Below are 19,233 nucleotides of genomic sequence, written 5' to 3'. Positions count from 1 at the left end.
ACTTGATTCGGAGTGGGAGCATCGCAAAAAATGAGAGATAGCAAACGAAAGAGTCGTTGTAATAAATTCGCCGCCAGTGTTCTCATCAATACCATGTTGTCAGTTTATCCACGTTAACACTAGAACGCCTCTATAGCTTGTCACCCAACATTTGTATACAATTGCGTTCTAATTTAGCCACATGATCCAGAATCAAATATAGTTGTCTAGGGAAACTTAAAATCTGGTAATATTCTGGTCAATAACAAATTCTTTTAATACGTTTTTCGTAATTTAATGAAATAGGAAAAAAAAATCTTTGACTTCTCAATTAAAAATACAACAAAATTTTGTATCTGTGTAGTTAAATCACACGACTGAAAAATATACCACTTTAAATTATATTTATATGTATGTTTCTAATAAAAATTTAACTATTTTTTTTCAAATAAAAACTGTAACTTGTTATATTATTTATCAAATAAACTAGTGTAATCAATAAGATTTATGATTCACAGGGGAGAATATCCAACTGGTACTAACAAGATAGCCAATTTGACCTCTCGTGTATATGGTCCCCGAAGGATATTTACAGGATGCCAGGATAACAGGTGTTAAATCAATGAAACCGGGGGTGCGCTGTATTAAATTTGCAACTTTGCTCGCGGAGTGCCGAGCCGCCACGTGAATATTTTATTCAGAAATTTCAACTGGCGTAGCTGGAAATTGAATGGCCCCTCATTGGGTGGAATGTTAAATGTTTAGAGTTTGTGAGTTGGTTAAATTTTAACTTTTGGCTCTCGCCGAGAGACGGATTGATTAAATTTTATGTTTCGCCGTTTCCTGTAGTTTGAGAATTATTGAATTTTTATCCAAACTTTATTAACGGGGCTCGAAAACCTCAATATCCTGTCTTGAAACTTTAAGCGCACCGTTCTTCGTTCGTATTAACAATTTAATTTAGCCCACCATGTCATCTACCGGGAGTCACGTCAATATTTGAAGGTAAATAGCGCGAGCGAGCACCTGAAGCTATTTACGAACGGTATGATTAAGTTGGTTCGTAGAGAGCGTGAGGTGGTAGTATTGTGTTTTCCCAGACAATGCTCTGGGGGGCCGGCAACTACGGCGAGTCTATAATTTTTGAGTTTCCAAGTGGGGCGGCGCATAGGCGTCCACCACCTCAGGTGCACAATGGGACGCCGTACTTCACCTCTGAATGACGTTTTATTACGTCTGCCCGTTTAATTTCCCCCTAGTCTCCCCGTAGCCGGACTGCGTCAGTCGATAAATTGAATTTTTTTTTCCTTCTCAACCGAGTTGAATGAAAACTTCAAGTAGCCAATTTTTCCTCAACTATATTTACCGCACCGAATTTATTTGTTTCTGCGAGTATTCCATTCCCAGATCTTGACGTCAAAGCTAACGTATAATCGAAAGCAAACACATCAACGCTAAGCAATTACTACGAACAAAGGGAGGATGTAACAACAAAGGAAACTGGATCTGTCTCATAGATCTACAATAACCGCACCATATGCTAATTTTAGAGCAATGTCATAACAAAATATAAACGGGCTAAATTAACCCACTCAATCAATATTTTATTAAGTTTCATTTTTATCCACCAATCAAACGAATCATATCGAAAACTCCACCTTTGATACATTTCACTTCCTCTTGGTTGCGTTTCCAATTATCAATACCCTACACGTATTTTCCCAATCTCACCCGTCCCCTTCGAGACAGGCAGATCTCCCTGTAAAGGGGTCGTCAGTTCATTTCATAACACATCAGCGCCGAACTAGAAAATGTTACATTACCCGTGAAAGAAGACGAGAAGAAGGGGGTTCGCAATCGGACGCAAGTCAATCATTAGGGATGGAAGCAACAAGCGATGTCGGAGCGACGCATAGCAACAGGAGCAGCAACGGGAACAACAGGAGCAACAGGAAGGGACGGTTGGCGTCGTTACCATGACGACAAAAACCGGCCCTCGGACTCTCACCCCCGTAGGTGTTCCTGTGCGAATCACGGGGGAACGACGTCGCCGCCGTCGGGGGGACGCTTTCGCAATCAAGCGAATTCGAGAAACCTTACGACTGATTGATCGAGGAAGTCCCGACGGGAAATACCTTGGTCTGGATACTTAATTAAACTTTGTCTTGCGTCAACACGACCAGGACCACACTTTTCCCCGATATTACATAGTCTCAAAATAAACGAAAAAGAAATTGATAACGATAACATATTTGATACGTGAAATCATATTGTGACAATTTTTAAGTTATAAACTTATTTTTATTGATCACTAGTTTACACTATATCTGTTGCCTTAGAACTTCTTGCTGTGTCCGACTAATGTTAGCACGTTGATTCCGAAAATGTAAATAAATTTTGTATATCACATCTAGTTCTCGAGATACAGCTAAGTCGTCTTTAAAAAATATACAGGGTGTGCCGTTAAGTGTACGGAGCGGCTGTATCTCGATAACGGTAAGGCCTAGAGGTGCTGGAAAAAAATCCTTATGGGCAAGAGAAATAGCTGGAAATTATTTTTAAGTTCGGAATTCGACCGCTAGGGGGCGTAACTGCCATAGAGAAACATAAAATTCCCGCTATCTCAGAAAGTTAGACGATGAGCTATAACTTTGACAGCATTATTTAATAGCTTGGATAATACCGCATTGCTTTTGTTTTGTGATATTTCTCATATCTGTTATAATAAGGGAGGGGAAGGCCAATGCGTTTTCAAATGTTTACATTTTAATATCTCCTGGACCATTCAACAGATTTGAATATTGGTCTTGTTTGTAAGAGTATTTTATGCTCTTTTAAAAGATATTCAGCAAGACCGTTTGGTTTAAAACAAATAAATTAGAGGGCGTTATCTGCAGCGATTACATACTTTTGTGATTTTTGAAAAAAAGTTAAATGGAACGGTACTATTTACAGACCCTTAGTCACCATAAAATTTGCTAAATACTTGTGAAAACCGCATCTCGATATCTGAATCCATTCTCGAATTATAGAAGAAAATGATAAAAAATCGTATATCTTAATCGGATCAATTTACCTTAGCAAACAAATAAGAGAGCAAAAAATGTTATTATCTTCCTTCATACTTTGTCCAATCTTAGAACTGGTTCAAAACTACTTTTGAGGTATGTTTAAAAGTCAACGGCTCAATGAAACATCAATAATGATAATAAAACAAAATAAACCAAAACACTTAGAATTACTTAAATTTTTAGCAAAAATAGCTCACAAATTTTCGAAATGCCTTCTATAAACCCAATGCATTTGTTTAATCTAGTTTCTACGGAAAAAAACGCTGTTTAAGTCTCAGCCCTGGACAGGTTTCCAATGTTATTTAGTGTTTTGTCATATTTTCCCTGGTTATTGGTTTTTCTTGAAAAGTCAGGTCGTTTAGTCTACACCATAGATAAAGGAGTGAAAGCAATGTGGGTTTTGCTCGAACCAAGAATGCATATTATGCAAATTTGTTGAAAGATGCTTCATGCATCCATAGCATTTGTGATAAAAGGTTTGGATTTGCCTGAATCATATTTAAAAGTCAATGATAATATAGTCGAAGTTGTAGTCCATTTTTAACCAGTTTTTTAATTTAGAGGTAACAAATGTTTTTTGTGAGATTTGAACTTTTACTGGTTAGTAAAAAATCTTGTATTAAATATAATACGTCTCTTTATTTACATGTTTCGCCTGTTCTAGCAGACATCTTCAGAATAAAGAGTAAGGTACAAGTTGAAAATAAAATTTTGAACAGCGGAAACTATTATATTGTTGTACTAATAGCAAAATTCTGTTTAAAAATCACAAATGGGCAGTTTTTAGAGATAAAACATTAGAAGAAAATATCTTAATCTGAAAATGTCTCATTAAGACATTTTCGAAGCCTGTACATCCTGTATTTACTCAAAGAAAAGACAATAAATAAAAATGTATTAATTATTTGCTTCCAAGAAACTTCGCTTTAAAGATTTCCTATTGTGTGTGGATTGAAAATGTCGCATCAGGGACCAGCAATAGTCAGATATCATATGAATATCCCAAAAATCTTGATATCGCTCTTCCATAACGCGCAAGTCTTGATGCATACGTTCTCCTGTTCTTCACTTCCAGTACCCTGTTCTTCACTTAAATCTCCTAGATTTTCAGAAAATCGGTTCAGATGACTATGTAGAAAATGGAGTTTGATACTCATGTTATATCTTAAATTTTGCATATGCTTTTCTACCAGTTCAATATAATTTTCCGATTTGTGCTTTCCGAGGAAGTTTTGCAGTACAGAAACAAAAGCTGACCAAGAAGCTGAAGCTGTAAAATTGCTATCTTTTGTAAGCTCTCTGATTTGAGGGTCATTAAATATATCTGCTTTAATATACGCAGGATATAAGAAAAACAGTTTCCATTTCTGTCAAGTGACTTAATAAACTGTTTAATGGTACCTAACTTAATGTGCAGTGGTGGCAGAATAATTTTGTTACGAGCAACTAACGGTATATTGATTATATTTTTTTCACCACGTACCATGTTTTCCCTTAAAGGCCAATTTTTTCTTACCCAATGTTTTTGTTTAGCTTTGCTTTCCCAGAGACATATAAAACAGGGGAACTTGGTGTAGCCAATTTGCTGACCGAGTAGAACATTTACCATCTTCAAGTCAACACAGATAACCCAGTCATGTTCGTGATATTTTATCTTGTTTAAAACGAATGAGATATTATAATATTCCTCTTTCAATTGGGTGCTATGGGCAATGGGTATACTGGCGTATTTGTTTCCGTTATGCAACAAAACGCATTTGACACTGCGTTTTGAACAATCAATGAATAAACACCACTGACTTGGATCATATTAAGCCCATTTTTATTAATAAGCCCTTAATATCACTGCAAAAAAACAAGTTTATCTTCTTGGAAAAAATAGCCCGAAAGCTCCTTTTTTATTTCTCGATAAAAAGTAAATTTTGCATTTGGCGCAAGCAAATTCTTGTCTTTCAATCGCGACGCCAATAATTCAGAGGCTTATTTTGAAAGATTCAACTCTCTTACAAGATCATCGAGCTCGTTTTGTGATAAACAATGAGGGGCAGACGGTAAACCTTGAGTCTAGTTTCTGGGCGTTGGAGTTACCAGCCCAGCTTGCGGAGGCGAGAAGCGGTATCAGCCTATCGGATTTCATTTTAAACATCTTTCATTCCTCCAAATAGACATACACATGGCCGAAGTAAACCGTGAGGATTAACCAACCTCATGATACATACCATACATGATACAACCTTCAAGATCAGAACCGATTTCTGATGAGTTTGCTTCTGAAACAAAATTTTCCACCGTTTTTTCAGGAATGATTGCTGATGGAAGTGGAATGTCATCTCAATGCTGTATGGGACGCTGTACTGACGAAGTTGTTGGATATTTCCACTTCAGTCGATTTTTTCGATTGATACCTTTCACGTTGACGATGCAAAATAGCAATTAAATGATTGAAATGATTTTTCGGTTTCCTCCAAATTGTTGGAATTCCAAATCGACAGGCACTTCTTTTACCACTTTTCCACAATCTTAAGTATTCGACACAGGATTTGTAAACACAATTGGGAGCACAGGGCTTCTTATTTTTACCCAGCGGCACGCCGAAGTACAACAAATACACACTTTTGATGAAATCAGAAATAGTTTTTCGTGATTCTTTGAAGCTATATTCCCCAGATATACATATAACAGAAATGTTGTGGATTGTTTAAACAAGATCTTTTCGAACTACTCATAATGGAAAATTGACAACTGTGTAAAAGCATGTAATAATGACGGCTAAGGTAGTTTGTCAATTGTCTCCGAAACTCAAGCAGGTGACTAGATTTTAACAGTCGATCAGAACTAAACAATTTAAGAGTATTTATAATTTGCTATTTAATTTGCAGCAATAGAACAAAAGTGAAGTTTTGTAAATATTTATACGACAAGCTGGTTACAATGGTGACGTTTACATATGCCATACGTAGATTGCTTGCTAACTGAAAAACCATTTTGTATAGGGAGCAAATACGAAACACAATTGAAAAAAATAATGAGAAAACCTAAAATCATTGCTAGTATGGCGCAGAAAAACATGCAGATATATTCTGTAAAAAGTGTGGTCAATACATCTACAGAGACTGTAGCTCAGCAAAACTTTTACTCCACAAAACAAGTCAACATTCTACAAGGGCTTGAAGTTTGGTAATTTTGAGGTATTTCAAGTACAGAGTGGTGTTCTTCATTGTTTATTGATCTTAGTATCAACTTATCGGCAGACGAAATCCAGCTAAGAAAGTAGATAGGAAATTACAGGTAAAAGTTTGTTGCTGGGAGGTTACCATCGTCACACGGGTATTTGAAAACTATATGAGAATGTAATCAGATTAATATTAAATGTGTCAGTGATCACTGTCCCAATTAATTTACAATTCCCATGATGTGTAATTTGGAATCAGAAAGTATTTGAAAAATTATGTCACTCTCGCATAATTACTAATCATGATCTAATTACGCTTTGCGCTGGCGCGTTTAATTGGCAACAGCGGGGCGTCCGGTGACGTATTGGGCGCGTCAATCGACGTTCTCCGGCGTCGCGTTGCCCCCTGCCCAATTGCCCTGGCAATTATCGCGTGAACCTGCATGGGCAATTGGTATTCGGAGTACGATTCGACATATCCCAACCGCCCTCCTGTCATCTCGTCATCCTCTGGTTCCCATCCTGGAGACGGGGAGATGACCCGCTATGCAAATATAACGCTTTGAATGCCCTGATTGATGTACGGACGTTGTCGTTTTGGACGACAATTTGAACGCCACTGTGTTGTGTCTTCTAATGATCTCCACTTGTTGCTAAAATACAATTTGTAGGAAATTATGTATGGAAATGAGTATATTCACTTTCTAAATGGCAATAAAGCATGTAGTTAGACAAATTGGAGGTGGTATAATTGGTCTTGCGATTAGTCTAAAGGTAGGAAAATACACTTTAAATCGACGAAGCCAATTTCAATTTAATCGCATCAACAAATTCCTTTCACAATTAAGAGGGCATTAAGGTACCGGGGGCAATTGCGCCGTAAGGCCACGAATTAATTCGTTTAAGTGTAATTCTCTCCATGTCCGTCCTTAATTCGATTACCACCGCTACAGAGAGAGAGTTCAATACACCCGACATGTGGAAATGTTTGTTTGCGAACGGACGTAGACGCTGTTAATGAATTGACGCACCCCCGGTTCCAGCCCTCCCTCAGTGTCCATTCCATTTTGATTGATGGCCATTCCCGACCAACTACCGTCGGAAGCCAATACGAACAACTAAAACACCTATTCACACTAGACTTGAAGGAGAGGCTCATTTTCTTCCAAGCCTTTCAAAAGGGGTCGATGTCCCGTGATGTGTTTTGTGTTGAACTTTCGTCTTTCGCGGTTGAAACTTGAAACAATACTAGAACGATACAAAAGGAAAAGTGATCGATACTTGGTTCGGGTTTTGTCTTCTTCGCGTTGGAAACGAAGGGGGCACAACAACACCGTCCCTAATATCATTGGACATTCCGGGTTTACCTTGGTATACGGTCAGAGGGCAACTTCTGTTTTCTCGGACACAAATCGGGTTCACGACACGTGCCGGCATTGACCACGTTCCCTTCGAACCTTCCTACATCAATCACGTTACGTTCGTGGCTACCCAACTATTGTAGTGTTTGTGGAACCTTGGTCAACCAAAAGAATTTTTCAAATCTTTTCAAACATCAGAACATTTGAATGTCTACGTTATTATTTTCATTAATAAGAATGTCACAATATTTAATAAGTTAATAATTAAATTACTCATAATAATTTATTTTAGTTTTTTATAGCAGAAGCACAAAATTATTTTCTTGTTCACATATGATATGACTACAAGACTTGAAGATTTAGTGATAAATCAACACAAGATCATCGCATTAGTTGATACTCGTATTACATCCTTATTGGTTCCAAAAATTAATAACACATTTTTGAAAAAGTTGTTGAAATTTCATAGCTAAGAAAATTTAATGATATTCAGTCGGTTTTTGTGGTAATTTTCAAAGGAAGGTACACAAAGTGATATAAGCAAGTACGAACACAAGTACACCTTATTAGTGGATTTGCTTTTGAACGAGAACTGGTACAAAAGCTTTCGAAATATTTCGCAAGACGTAAAGGTTTTAGAGATGTAATTTGTCGACCGACTTACGAAGTTTGTGCTTGTTGAAGTTCATATACTTCAGTAAATTGCTCAAGTACAACAATCATTATTATCAGTAGTTTCCATTTTCATAATAAATTTAATTAAGGGGAATGAAGAAAAACATAGTAATTTAGATTAAGTATTTAGATATACGTATTCTCTGGATGTACATAGACATCTAGAGAATTTCAGAGAAGGCGTTTCTATGTGTATTTCCACATATTTGAATTTTCATCTGTTTTTCTGTGGGTCCATCCAGCAATTCTTGATCATGGCTATAGCTGAGGTAGTACTTCGTTGCTACAACCATCTCAGATGCTGTTAGTCACCCATGATTCTTTTAATTTTACCATGACTATTAAGTTGTTAATGTCGAAATGCGGGTTGATGGCATATATGTAGAAAAATCGAATTGTTTAAGAAACGGGAGAAAATCGACAAAGAGACGGTACTAGAGACAAGAAATTTTATAGGATGCGCGTTAAACAGCCTTTCATTTCGCAGTTCTTTTTTTTAGAATGTAGAAAATAGTTTGGATCATAGCCTATTATGAGCTGAACATTATCTCCAAATCGAAGTTTGATAGTGCTCGTAATGGTTTTCGCGGATAATAGGAGGTGATAAAATCTTGCGTCCATGTTGATCAGAACGTTCTCAGAACGTTTCTACTAACAATATTTGGTCATCACTCGAGACGGAGGATAATCAATAAAACTCAAAATAGGAGAATGAGGAAAATAATGGAGATAAATGCAGTGAAGTTTTTTATATGTGCCTGGGCAACAGTCTGGACATTTAATGAGTAATATCTTAAAAAAACTAGATAACATGGAATTCAAAGAAATGTGATACATTGTACTTGAACGACTCGGTATTGGTAGGATCGGTTTACTCAGGAGAGCTGTAATCGATTAAAGCAAGCTACCACACTACCTTATGTATCGTATGGTTAAATTGAGATATTTTCTTGTAATTGTATATAACCTGTTGTAATCCAATATAAAAAACCTTTATCATCAAGTCAATTGGAAAAGCTTCAAATATTTAACACGACATTAAATGCTTTTTTTATTTTATGTCATGTGCTTTAATTGATATGTTTTGCTGGTTAATATCTTAAACATCTCATTAATTAATAAGGATTTTAACAAAAAATGCTTTGTTCCTTAATTAATAAGTTACTCCTTATAGCGTAAAATGAAAAACACCATGATGCAGAATACTCGCTTCCATAACTATTACGAAAATCAAGATATATCAATGCGTAATATCTTAAAAGAAAGCTTAATTAAGAAGAAATTTTACTGGATATAACGCGTTGTATTTGAAGGATTCGATATTGATAGATCGGGTTATACAGAAGAGGTAAATCGGTTAAAACAGCTCTAAAACTCTGCCTTTGTATTTGTTAGATAAATTGAGATATTGTCGTGTATGATATCTTGAAAGCTAACTTAAATAATAAAGATTTTAGAATGAGACAACTTGTTTTAAGCCATAATATAAAACGTTTATCATCGAGTTAATTGGTAGAGATATAAATATTTGACATCAAAGTATGCATTTTTATCTTATATCATATGGATAGATTAATGTGTTTTGATGCTTGACATCTTAAGCGAATGTCTCATTCATTAGTATTTCAATAAGATATGACCTATTCCATTCTAATATCTACAAGGTTTATTATCAGGTTACTGCTCATAGCTTGAAATGAAAAACAGTGTGATGATATCTTGAAAGATAGCTTAAATAATAAGGATTTTAGAATGATACAACTTGTTTTAATCCATAATATAAAACGTTTATCATCGCGACAGCGTTTTTATCTGATATCATGGGGATAGTTTGATATGTTGTAATGCCTGATTTCATATTACCTAATTACCTAAACAATAAGGATATCAATGTAATATATATTATTCGAAAGAGATTGTTATCACTCCTGTTGGTTATTATTGCGAACATTTAGAGATATCAATAAGTAATATCTTAAAAGAAAACTGCATAAATAACGAATTGAACGCTGTATAATGATTTATATTTGAATAACTCTATTTTCACAGTTATATATTGAGATAAATAATGTTATAGTGATTTGTAATTTTCAAAGAACTTAAGGGTGTTAACCCAAGAAATCTTAACACAAAACAGATTAACCACACGTGCCTGCATTGACCACGTTCCCTTTGAACCTTCATACATCAATCATATTGCCTGCGTGGTTTCCAAACTAACACGTTGTTTCCAAAGTATCAATCGAAAAAATGTACGAAAGCTTTTGAAGTTGTTAAATGACGTGTTTGAGAATGCCGTGATCAATGAAGTTAGCTTTGTCGAGTACTTAGAAATTGTATTAAATTTTATATCAAAGGCAATTGAAGTTAATTACGTTCATTTAAATAATAGTGGTGTTTCGAGAATTCAACTTCAATTGCCTTACGATTTCGACGGTTAACCTTAATGTGAGTAACTCAAAGTCTCCCCGTCTCACCTTACTGTGCAGTTTGCCTGGTAATTATCGATATGGCTTTTGTCTAATTGACGGTAAAAGCGTCCCGGTATACAATTACGGTTTTAATTGGTCTCGGATTGCAGGATCCCGGGAAGAGGAGGAGGAACTCGCTGCCGACGGCTACAAGAATGTGAATTAACTTAATGACGTCTAATTTGTAAAACGTTGATCCAGAAACCGCACGAACGTCGAACCGACCCGATTTCTCCGTCGTTAGTAATTGCATAGTTTCTGCTGCTAAGATCGCTAGCGCAGAGGTTTTTCCCAGTGTTGAACTAATTAAATTGGGTATCGGTTGTTTGTTTAATGCGATTCGTAATGGGTGATGTTGATTTTAATTAGTTCATTATTTGGTAATAAACCTCGCTTTGTATCGTAATCAACATTATTACGAAATTGCCAAGTCAATTTCATTCATTACCAATTATTTGAAAGCAAATTGTTGCTATTTCATAAATTGAAATGGATTTTAACTTGAACGGTATTGAGTTCAACAATAGCTAAGGAGATTAAGGTAACTAAAACGGTAATTGAATGTAATCAGGTTAAGATCGGGGCTACGTCGTTTCGACCAAAACTACTACTTAACAGAAATACCCGGAGTCTATTATATCGGACCGCATTCATAGCGGTTCAATTTAACTTTCGAGCGCATAAACTATTTAATCCTCAGCAATAACATCGGCAATAATGGCACTTAGTCTAATACTACATCCGGCAATTTGCTATATACGACCCGTTATTGCACCCTGTTATTATTACTAACTAAATTACATACTATTCTGTTACCACCCTCTCTAATTTCTAAACCTTTGTATATTTCATAAGGTAACATAATAATAAGCAGGTTTTCATCGTTGTAAATATGGTCTAATCAGGATTTCATAGCCTCCTCGTTCAAATTGATATTTATGGGTTTTTATCGATTTAAGAGAATAAATTAATATCAGATTAAATATTAATGAAAACACCTATAATTGATATCCACTGTAATAAATGGATTTGAACGACCACAAATGATTATGGGGGACAAACGACGTATTAAATCCAATCGGAAACCCCATTAGATGGTTCATTAACCAAAGACAGGAGATTATATGGCGCTATACATTTGATCGTTGGTACGTAGATAGTACAGGTAATCGTGTAAGGGTTATATATTGTGATGTCATGGACTTAATGTTAGTTTAGTGTAGGATTAATTCAGCATAATTAATTGATGATTCAATTTCACGTACGCGCCTCCACCAATTTTTGGGCGGAAATTGAATTTTTTTATCAGTATTAAAAAGTTCAATTCCAACGGTTCAACAAGTGATCGATTTTTTTCCCAATTTTACAACCAAAACTGAAATAAGCCGAAGATGATTAAACGGTTGCCATGCAATTTTAATCTCTGCTCATTACTACGGCAGTTTTTCAACACACAAAAATTTTCAATCGTACGCGTTTTAGGTCGTTACTTGGAAACGCCGAGTTATCGATTTTGAATACGATAAAATTTTAAATTACGCATCGACAGCACGTTTTTAAACAGTTTCGCTTGAGTGTTTTTTTTTTTATTTTTTACTTACTCGAATATTCTTGTTGTGCTTGAGCTAAAAGAGATGCAAACACATGACTGTCAACCGGTCTCGCGGGTATTTCTTCTTCGCTAGAACTATATCCCCGTTCTTGACGCCACTCAAGACTCCTCTGTCGCCTCATTCCGGCGGGTCCAAGAGCTCCCTTAAGGCCACGACGGCCCAACGTGCCGCTTCCACCCTTTTCCATCACCACAACTCCTCCATCTGTAACAAGAAGAGATTTGCTAAAGGGGGTTGTGATAAAAAGTCAACAGTAAACAGCGGTGTTTAAGATAAACTTAACATTAACTTAAAATGAACTTAAAATTATCTTAAAATAAACGTTCTAACCCCCCGGAAAAGAAATCTTTTGATTCGAATCAAAGAAATTTAAATGGAAAATTTAAGATGGGTTATAGGGAATTAACGTAATCCCTTATGAGATGGAAGCTGACGAAGAGATGACGATGAAGAAGAAGACACGTCTCTTTTGCATTTTAATTAAATGGAGGGGTGGTTTAATTATTTAGGGTGTTTTGGAATTGGACGGATGGCGAGATAATTGTGCCACGGGATTAATTTTTGAGAGGAGATGGTTGGGATTATTTTTTGGGAACGCTTCAGGGACACTTAACGGTTTTTGTTTAAGGAAAAAAAATTATTTAGAATTTTAGGGACGTATTAATTAAATTTTAATCTTTTATTCCAGAAATTATTTATTACTTTTGTGCTTGAAAATTAATATTGTCCCAAAGCGATAACATGTTAGATAAGGCAGAAGAAATTTTGATTTGAATATTACGTATACCTCATTAGTTGTAATCGTTGGGATATTATTCCGTTGTAAGGGTGAGAGGGTTTGGCCCATTGATGTATAAACACCGGACTATGTGTGACCAGTATTTCACACATGTATAGTACTAAATTGCCTTTAAGGTGGCCCGACTGTCCATTTAGATGTTTATCGATGCCCCTTTCTATGGCTTCTCAAGGTTTAAAACGGTGCAGAACTTTATGATAAGAATAATGTATATAAAATCCCGGAGCTTTCAACGCTTTTCTGTAGTTGTACTGGTATAAGAATTTTCAATACTTTTTTGATATAGTCCAAGCTAACCTAGGTTTCTTCCATGACATTTTATCTAAATGTTAAACGCTACCCCAGAGCACCATCGAGATTTAGCGTTTTTCAGTTCTTAATCGGTTTTATAGCAACAAAAAGTTCTTTTTCTGTAAATAAGCAGTTGTGTCTTCAGCTGCTTGTTTCAGAGTCTTTGCGCATAAGTCATTGCCAAAACTTCAATGTCAACGGGTTTTATTGCTCCGATATTTCAGATGTCCATCAATACACAGGCATCTCGTATGAATGCCACAGATTCCCGCATCATAGCTTTGGCATTATTTTTATTGGCCAATCCTTCACCTTTACCATTGAACGTGTGCTTGTTGCTTCGTACATTATGGCAATTTTTTAGCTAATAACCTTCTAGTTTCGTTCATGGACTGCAATGTTATCAGACACCATTATAACATCTGATATGGTTTCACAATATTCCATCCTCCTGAAAGACGAGATTAATAGTTTCAAGTCAGCTTTAGTGACTAGCTTCAGGATCTGATAGGTTCTCTATAATCTGTATTCGACTGCCTTAACGGTAAGATCCCTAGAGATTGATGAACTGACCAGGTCAAGTCTTCCAATTCATCCAGTTTCCGTTAATGTCCATTTATTGGTTCATTGAGTAATCACTTAGCAGTATTATATGTTCTGTTTGTTGAGAAATCCAGATGGATTATTTATTACTTTTGTACTTGAAAATTAATATTGTACCAAAGCGATAACATGTTAGATAAGCCAGAAGAAATTTTGATTTGAATATTACGTATACCTCATTAGTTGTAATCGTTGGGATATTATTCCGTTGTAAGGGTGAGAGGGTTTGGCCCATTGATGTATAAACACCGGACTGTGTGTGACCAGTATTTCACACATGTATAGTACTAAATTGCCTTTAAGGTGGCCCGACTGTCCATTTAGATGTTTATCGATGCCCCTTTCTATGGCTTCTCAAGGTTTAAAACAGTGCAGAACTTTATGATAGGAATAATGTATATAAAATCCCGGAGCTTTCAACGCTTTTCTGTAGTTGTACTGGTATAAGAATTTTCAATACTTTTTTGATATAGTCCAAGCTAACCTAGGTTTCTTCCATGACATTTTATCTAAATGTTAAACGCTACCCCAGAGCACCATCGAGATTTAGCGTTTTTCAGTTCTTAATCGGTTTTATAGCAAGAAGAAGTTCTTTTCCTGTAAATAAGCAGTTGTGTCTTCAGTTGCTTGTTTCAGAGTCTTTACGCATAAGTCATTGCCAAAACTTCAATGTCAACGGTTTTATTGCTCCGATATTTCAGATGTCCATCAATACACAGGCATCTCGTATGAATGCCACAGATTCCCGCATCATAGCTTTGGCATTATTTTTATTGGCCAATCCTTCACCTTTACCGTTGAACGTGTGCTTGTTGCTTCGTACATTATGGCAATTTTTTAGCTAATAACCTTCTAGTTTCGTTCATGGACTGCAATGTTATCAGACACCATTATAACATCTGATATGGTTTCACAATATTCCATCCTCCTGAAAGACGGGATTAATACTTTCAAGTCAGCTTTAGTGATTAGCTTCAGGATCTGATAAGTTCTCTATAATCTGTATTCGACTGCCTTAACGGTAAGATCCCTAGCGATTGATGAACTGACCAGGTCAAGTCTTCCAATTCATCCAGTTTCCGTTAATGTCCATTTATTGGTTCATTGAGTAATCACTTAGCAGTATTATATGTTTTGTTTGTTGAGAAATCTAGATGGATTAGTTATTACTTTTGTACTTGAAAATTATTGTCCCAAAGCGATAACATGTTAGATAAGGCAGAAGAAATTTTGATTTGAATATTACGTATACCTCATTACTTTTAATCGTTGGGATATTATTCCTTTGTAAGGGTTAGAGGGTTTGGTCCGTTGATGTATAAACACCGGAGCCACCGTATCCTTGATAAGGACTTAAAAGCATAAATACCCAGGTTAGCACGTCGTCCGTGGCATTGCAGTTTGCACGTAAACACCTCATTTGCATGCGGGCTGGTGGCAGTATGGCCCAGGACTTCGACAAACTTCGACGTTTTCCTCTCACTCCAATACGAAAACCCCGACCGTAACGGCAGAGTTTGCTCTCTTCATTTCCATTATAAACGATAACAAAACACGGGGCCGGCACCAGACATTTTTGCCCTTTTTCCCTTCTCCGTTTGATATTTTCATAGCCGTGGAGCCCTCTCATTATAAGCGCCTCATTAATGTACGGCCGCGCGTTGGTGAATCATCCGCCGCAGGAATAAGAGAAAAACGACAAGAAAAAGGGGTGAATAGAACAAAAACGGGAACACAAAAAAAACATAGGAACGAGATACGGATTTTGTTTATTCTGCAGCAATCCTTTTGTTTTCAAGGAAATTTCGCCCGAAGAGATCATGTTTATAAAAATTTGTTTTCTTCGTTTTTGTAATTAGTGGATTAAATGCGAAAAAATTACATTAAATTTGAATCAACATAAAAATATTGAAAGAATCAATAAGGTATGATTTCAAAGTCACGGCAAGGAGAAAGAGGGAGGGCTTGAATCCTTTAGATTAGAAAACGGACACGTACGACATTGTTTTTCGCCTCAGCCGATCGCATCAACTTGTTTGCGGCCGAAGAACGAATGCACCGTAAAAGCTCTACCCAAATAGCACACCGACATTGCACTCTTTCTCCTATTTACTTTGTTCAGTTCGATTTTATTTCGATTCGTGCTGCGGAAAGTTTCGTATCACTTGGGAATTGTGTCTGACCATCCCCTAAACCAATACAATTATAAGAAAGTACACCATGCACTTTACTTTTTTTTATTGTCGTAAATCTGATGTAATATCTTGATCTCTAAGAAGAAAATATAAGTCGAAAGACTTTTAAAGATTTATTTATTCAATTTTTTTAATTAAGTTCAATAATTGTCTAGATTTCTGTATTATATCCCAACTTAATTTAAGCCAACATTGATTAATAGATCCAAACAATTTGTCAATTGATTGCTACTTATGTCGCGCTAAAGTAGATTTTTCCTTCAACTCCCCAAGAAAATGTGCTTCATCGAAAAATTTGGTTTGCGATGAGTAGAAGGGTGCATTAATGCGACACATATTGCAAACGCCATTCCACCGAAACAGATGCAACACACTCCCTATTTGTATAGAAATAGAAAATGGTTTCGTAGTATAAACACTATATTTACAAATAACAATAATCTCTTATGTGGGTCCATATACATAGAAGGTTTCAGTACAAATTATCCTAAAACTGAGTATTAGGCTGATACAAGAAATTATTGCCCAATTAAAAATCAACGATTTTTAGTTGCTTACAGCAGTTTTACAGATAAGAAATGATAAACAAATTAATAATATGTTAGGCTTTGAATATAGAGTTGGAACATTAAATGTAAGTTAGATACTGCAAGTAACGGTTTCATTTTTAATAGGATAGGTTAGAAATCTCAGTCTAAGCATAGGCCGCAGAATACGTGTTGGAAGCACTAATCCAAATATATCACAGTTCTCATCTATGATTGTTTCATCCACTTCAGATATCTTATCCATATTCGTCGGCGGGAATCGCGTCTTCACCTTGCTGTTCCAGAGTGATAACTGCGCGTGCAACCAACATCCAGTTTTTCATGTTACGAAAGGAAAGATGAAAGAACGAAACGATCTCTTTATACGCGCCAATTTTGTAAGTTGTTTAGGAGTAGATTAATTAAGATAGTTATTGTTATACTTTACTTTTGACTGTGGAAGATTTGCTCGACATTATTCATTAATGCATTTACATGAGGCTATCGACGTTTTCTGTGTTTTGGGTATTTAATGAAATATTCGTAACCAATAGTTTATCTTGTCGAGATTCCCCTCTCTTCACATAGTGATATCAGGGATTACTTCCTCTTTGCTTGTGAACCCATCTGTGCTCTTTCTTGTTAGATGAGCCTTCAGTCTCGGCTTTATCTGTGCTGTTGTTTGTTTTCTTCAAAGACATCGGGTCAATCAGGACTACGCTAGCCAGTACTACCTGTTCTGGGGCAGATACAGTTAATTTTCGACGCGGTTGCTAATTGTATCTGACCAAGCTATCATACAGCTATACTGCGTGTAGTGCCTTTATCGGTAATCTACGTTTATATCTTATTGGCTGAAAGTGTTTACCATTAAGAGCAACAAAGATATTGTGACTCGTTGTTGTGGACAATTTGTATATAACTCTTAAACATAGCTTTGCTATCGATGACACACAACATTCAACGAGAATTCACGTCTAAAGACGAGAATAAGTTCGTCTTAAATTACTACCGATCATCCAGGTGACTAATTGGCTTATTACCCCGTTAATTTTCATTTGCCAAGACAACGATGATTAAGGTGTTAGCGTATCTCACCAGACTCTGGTATTCGTATTCTACCGCTGTGGAAGATTCAGGTAATTTGGTGTTGATTTTACTGTCTATAAGATGTATTAAAACTTACACCCTACAAAGGTTCTTTAGGACTTGATGAACCAATTGCTCTAAGGTCTTGTTCCTTTATGTCACTAGATTCCAGGCAAACTTTTCCGAAAAAATTGTGTATTAGCCGACCTCTGGCGACGCAATCACACAGAATATACCCAGCAGTCTCTGACTTGTCGTTGCAAAGTCGACAATTTTGATCCTCAACTTGTCCAATGTTGAAAATATGGTATTTTGAGAAAATTGCGAGCGACCCCAGGTCCCGTTTGCTGAGACATAAAACCTCTTTGACTTTCTTTTGCGACGGAGTTATCATATTCTTCCCCTGGCGAGTTTTCTCAAGTTATTGGTTTATTCTTTGACCAGTATTTTACACATGTATATTGTAATTGTATTCAAGGTGGCCCGACTTGTGCGTTTAGATGTTTATCGATGCCTCTTTCTGTGCCTTCTCAAGGTGCAGAACGGTGCAGAAGTTTATGATTAGAACTTTAGCTTGAAAAATGGTAACGAAAGTTCTGTAATGTATATTACATCGACAGTTAATCGGTCATCACAAAAACCTAGTGTCTGTCCGTAAAATTCCAAAGCTTTCAACGCTTTTCTGTAACTGTGTTGGTATAAGAATTTCAAATAGTTTTCTGATGAACACATCCTTTTGTAGTTTTTTTTATGAGTACTAACCTAGGTTTCTTTCATGACACTGTTTGTAAATGTTAAATGTTATCGCAGAGCACCATCCAGATTGAGCGCTTTCCAGTTCTTAATCGGTTTTATAGCAACAAGAAGTTCTTTTTCTGTAAATAAACAGTTATGTCTTCAGCTGCTTGTTTCAGAGTCTTTGCGCATGAGTCAAAACCTCAACGGCCAACGGGTTATCGCTCCGATGTTTCAGATGTTCATCAGTACACAGGCATCTCGTATGAATGCCGGATCACAGATTTGGCATAACCTTCACCTTTACCATTGAACGGGTGTTTGTTGCTTCGTACATTATGTCAATATTGTATACAATAGCTATAGCTAATAACCTTCTAGTTTCGTTGATGGACTGCAATGTTGTCAGAAACCATTATAACATCTACTATAGCCTCACAGTATTCCATCCTCCGGAAAGACGAGTTTAATACTTTCTCCTCATTTTAGTGACCAGCCCCAGAATCTGACGGCCTGTGAGAACGTTCTCTATATCCTGTATTCGACTGTTTTGGCGGCAAGGTCCATTTATTGGTTTATTTGGAATAGAGAAATTACTTAGCAGCATTATATGTTCTGTTCGTTGAGAAATCTAGATGGAGGCGATACCAAG

The 19,233-nt window shown here is 36.3% G+C and overlaps 1 protein-coding gene across 2 annotated transcripts in view; it reads right to left on the bottom strand.

Moving 5' to 3' along the window:
* LOC111424234 (tenascin accessory) overlaps positions 1 to 19,233 on the bottom strand; it is a 595,836-nt gene that overhangs the window by 283,902 nt on the left and 292,701 nt on the right. For both annotated transcript variants that reach the window (XM_071200222.1, XM_071200223.1), the window contains exon 3: positions 12,331 to 12,546. In XM_071200222.1, the coding sequence (XP_071056323.1) occupies positions 12,331 to 12,529 (199 nt within the window). In that variant the 5' untranslated portion in view covers positions 12,530 to 12,546. The remainder of the gene's footprint in view (positions 1 to 12,330; positions 12,547 to 19,233) is intronic.

Source organism: Onthophagus taurus, chromosome 11 (assembly GCF_036711975.1).
Source record: "Onthophagus taurus isolate NC chromosome 11, IU_Otau_3.0, whole genome shotgun sequence".
In the NCBI taxonomy this organism is placed as follows: domain Eukaryota; kingdom Metazoa; phylum Arthropoda; class Insecta; order Coleoptera; family Scarabaeidae; genus Onthophagus; species Onthophagus taurus.
The sequence above is the reverse complement of the archived record's forward strand: the minus strand, read 5'-3'. Positions and strand labels throughout refer to the sequence as shown.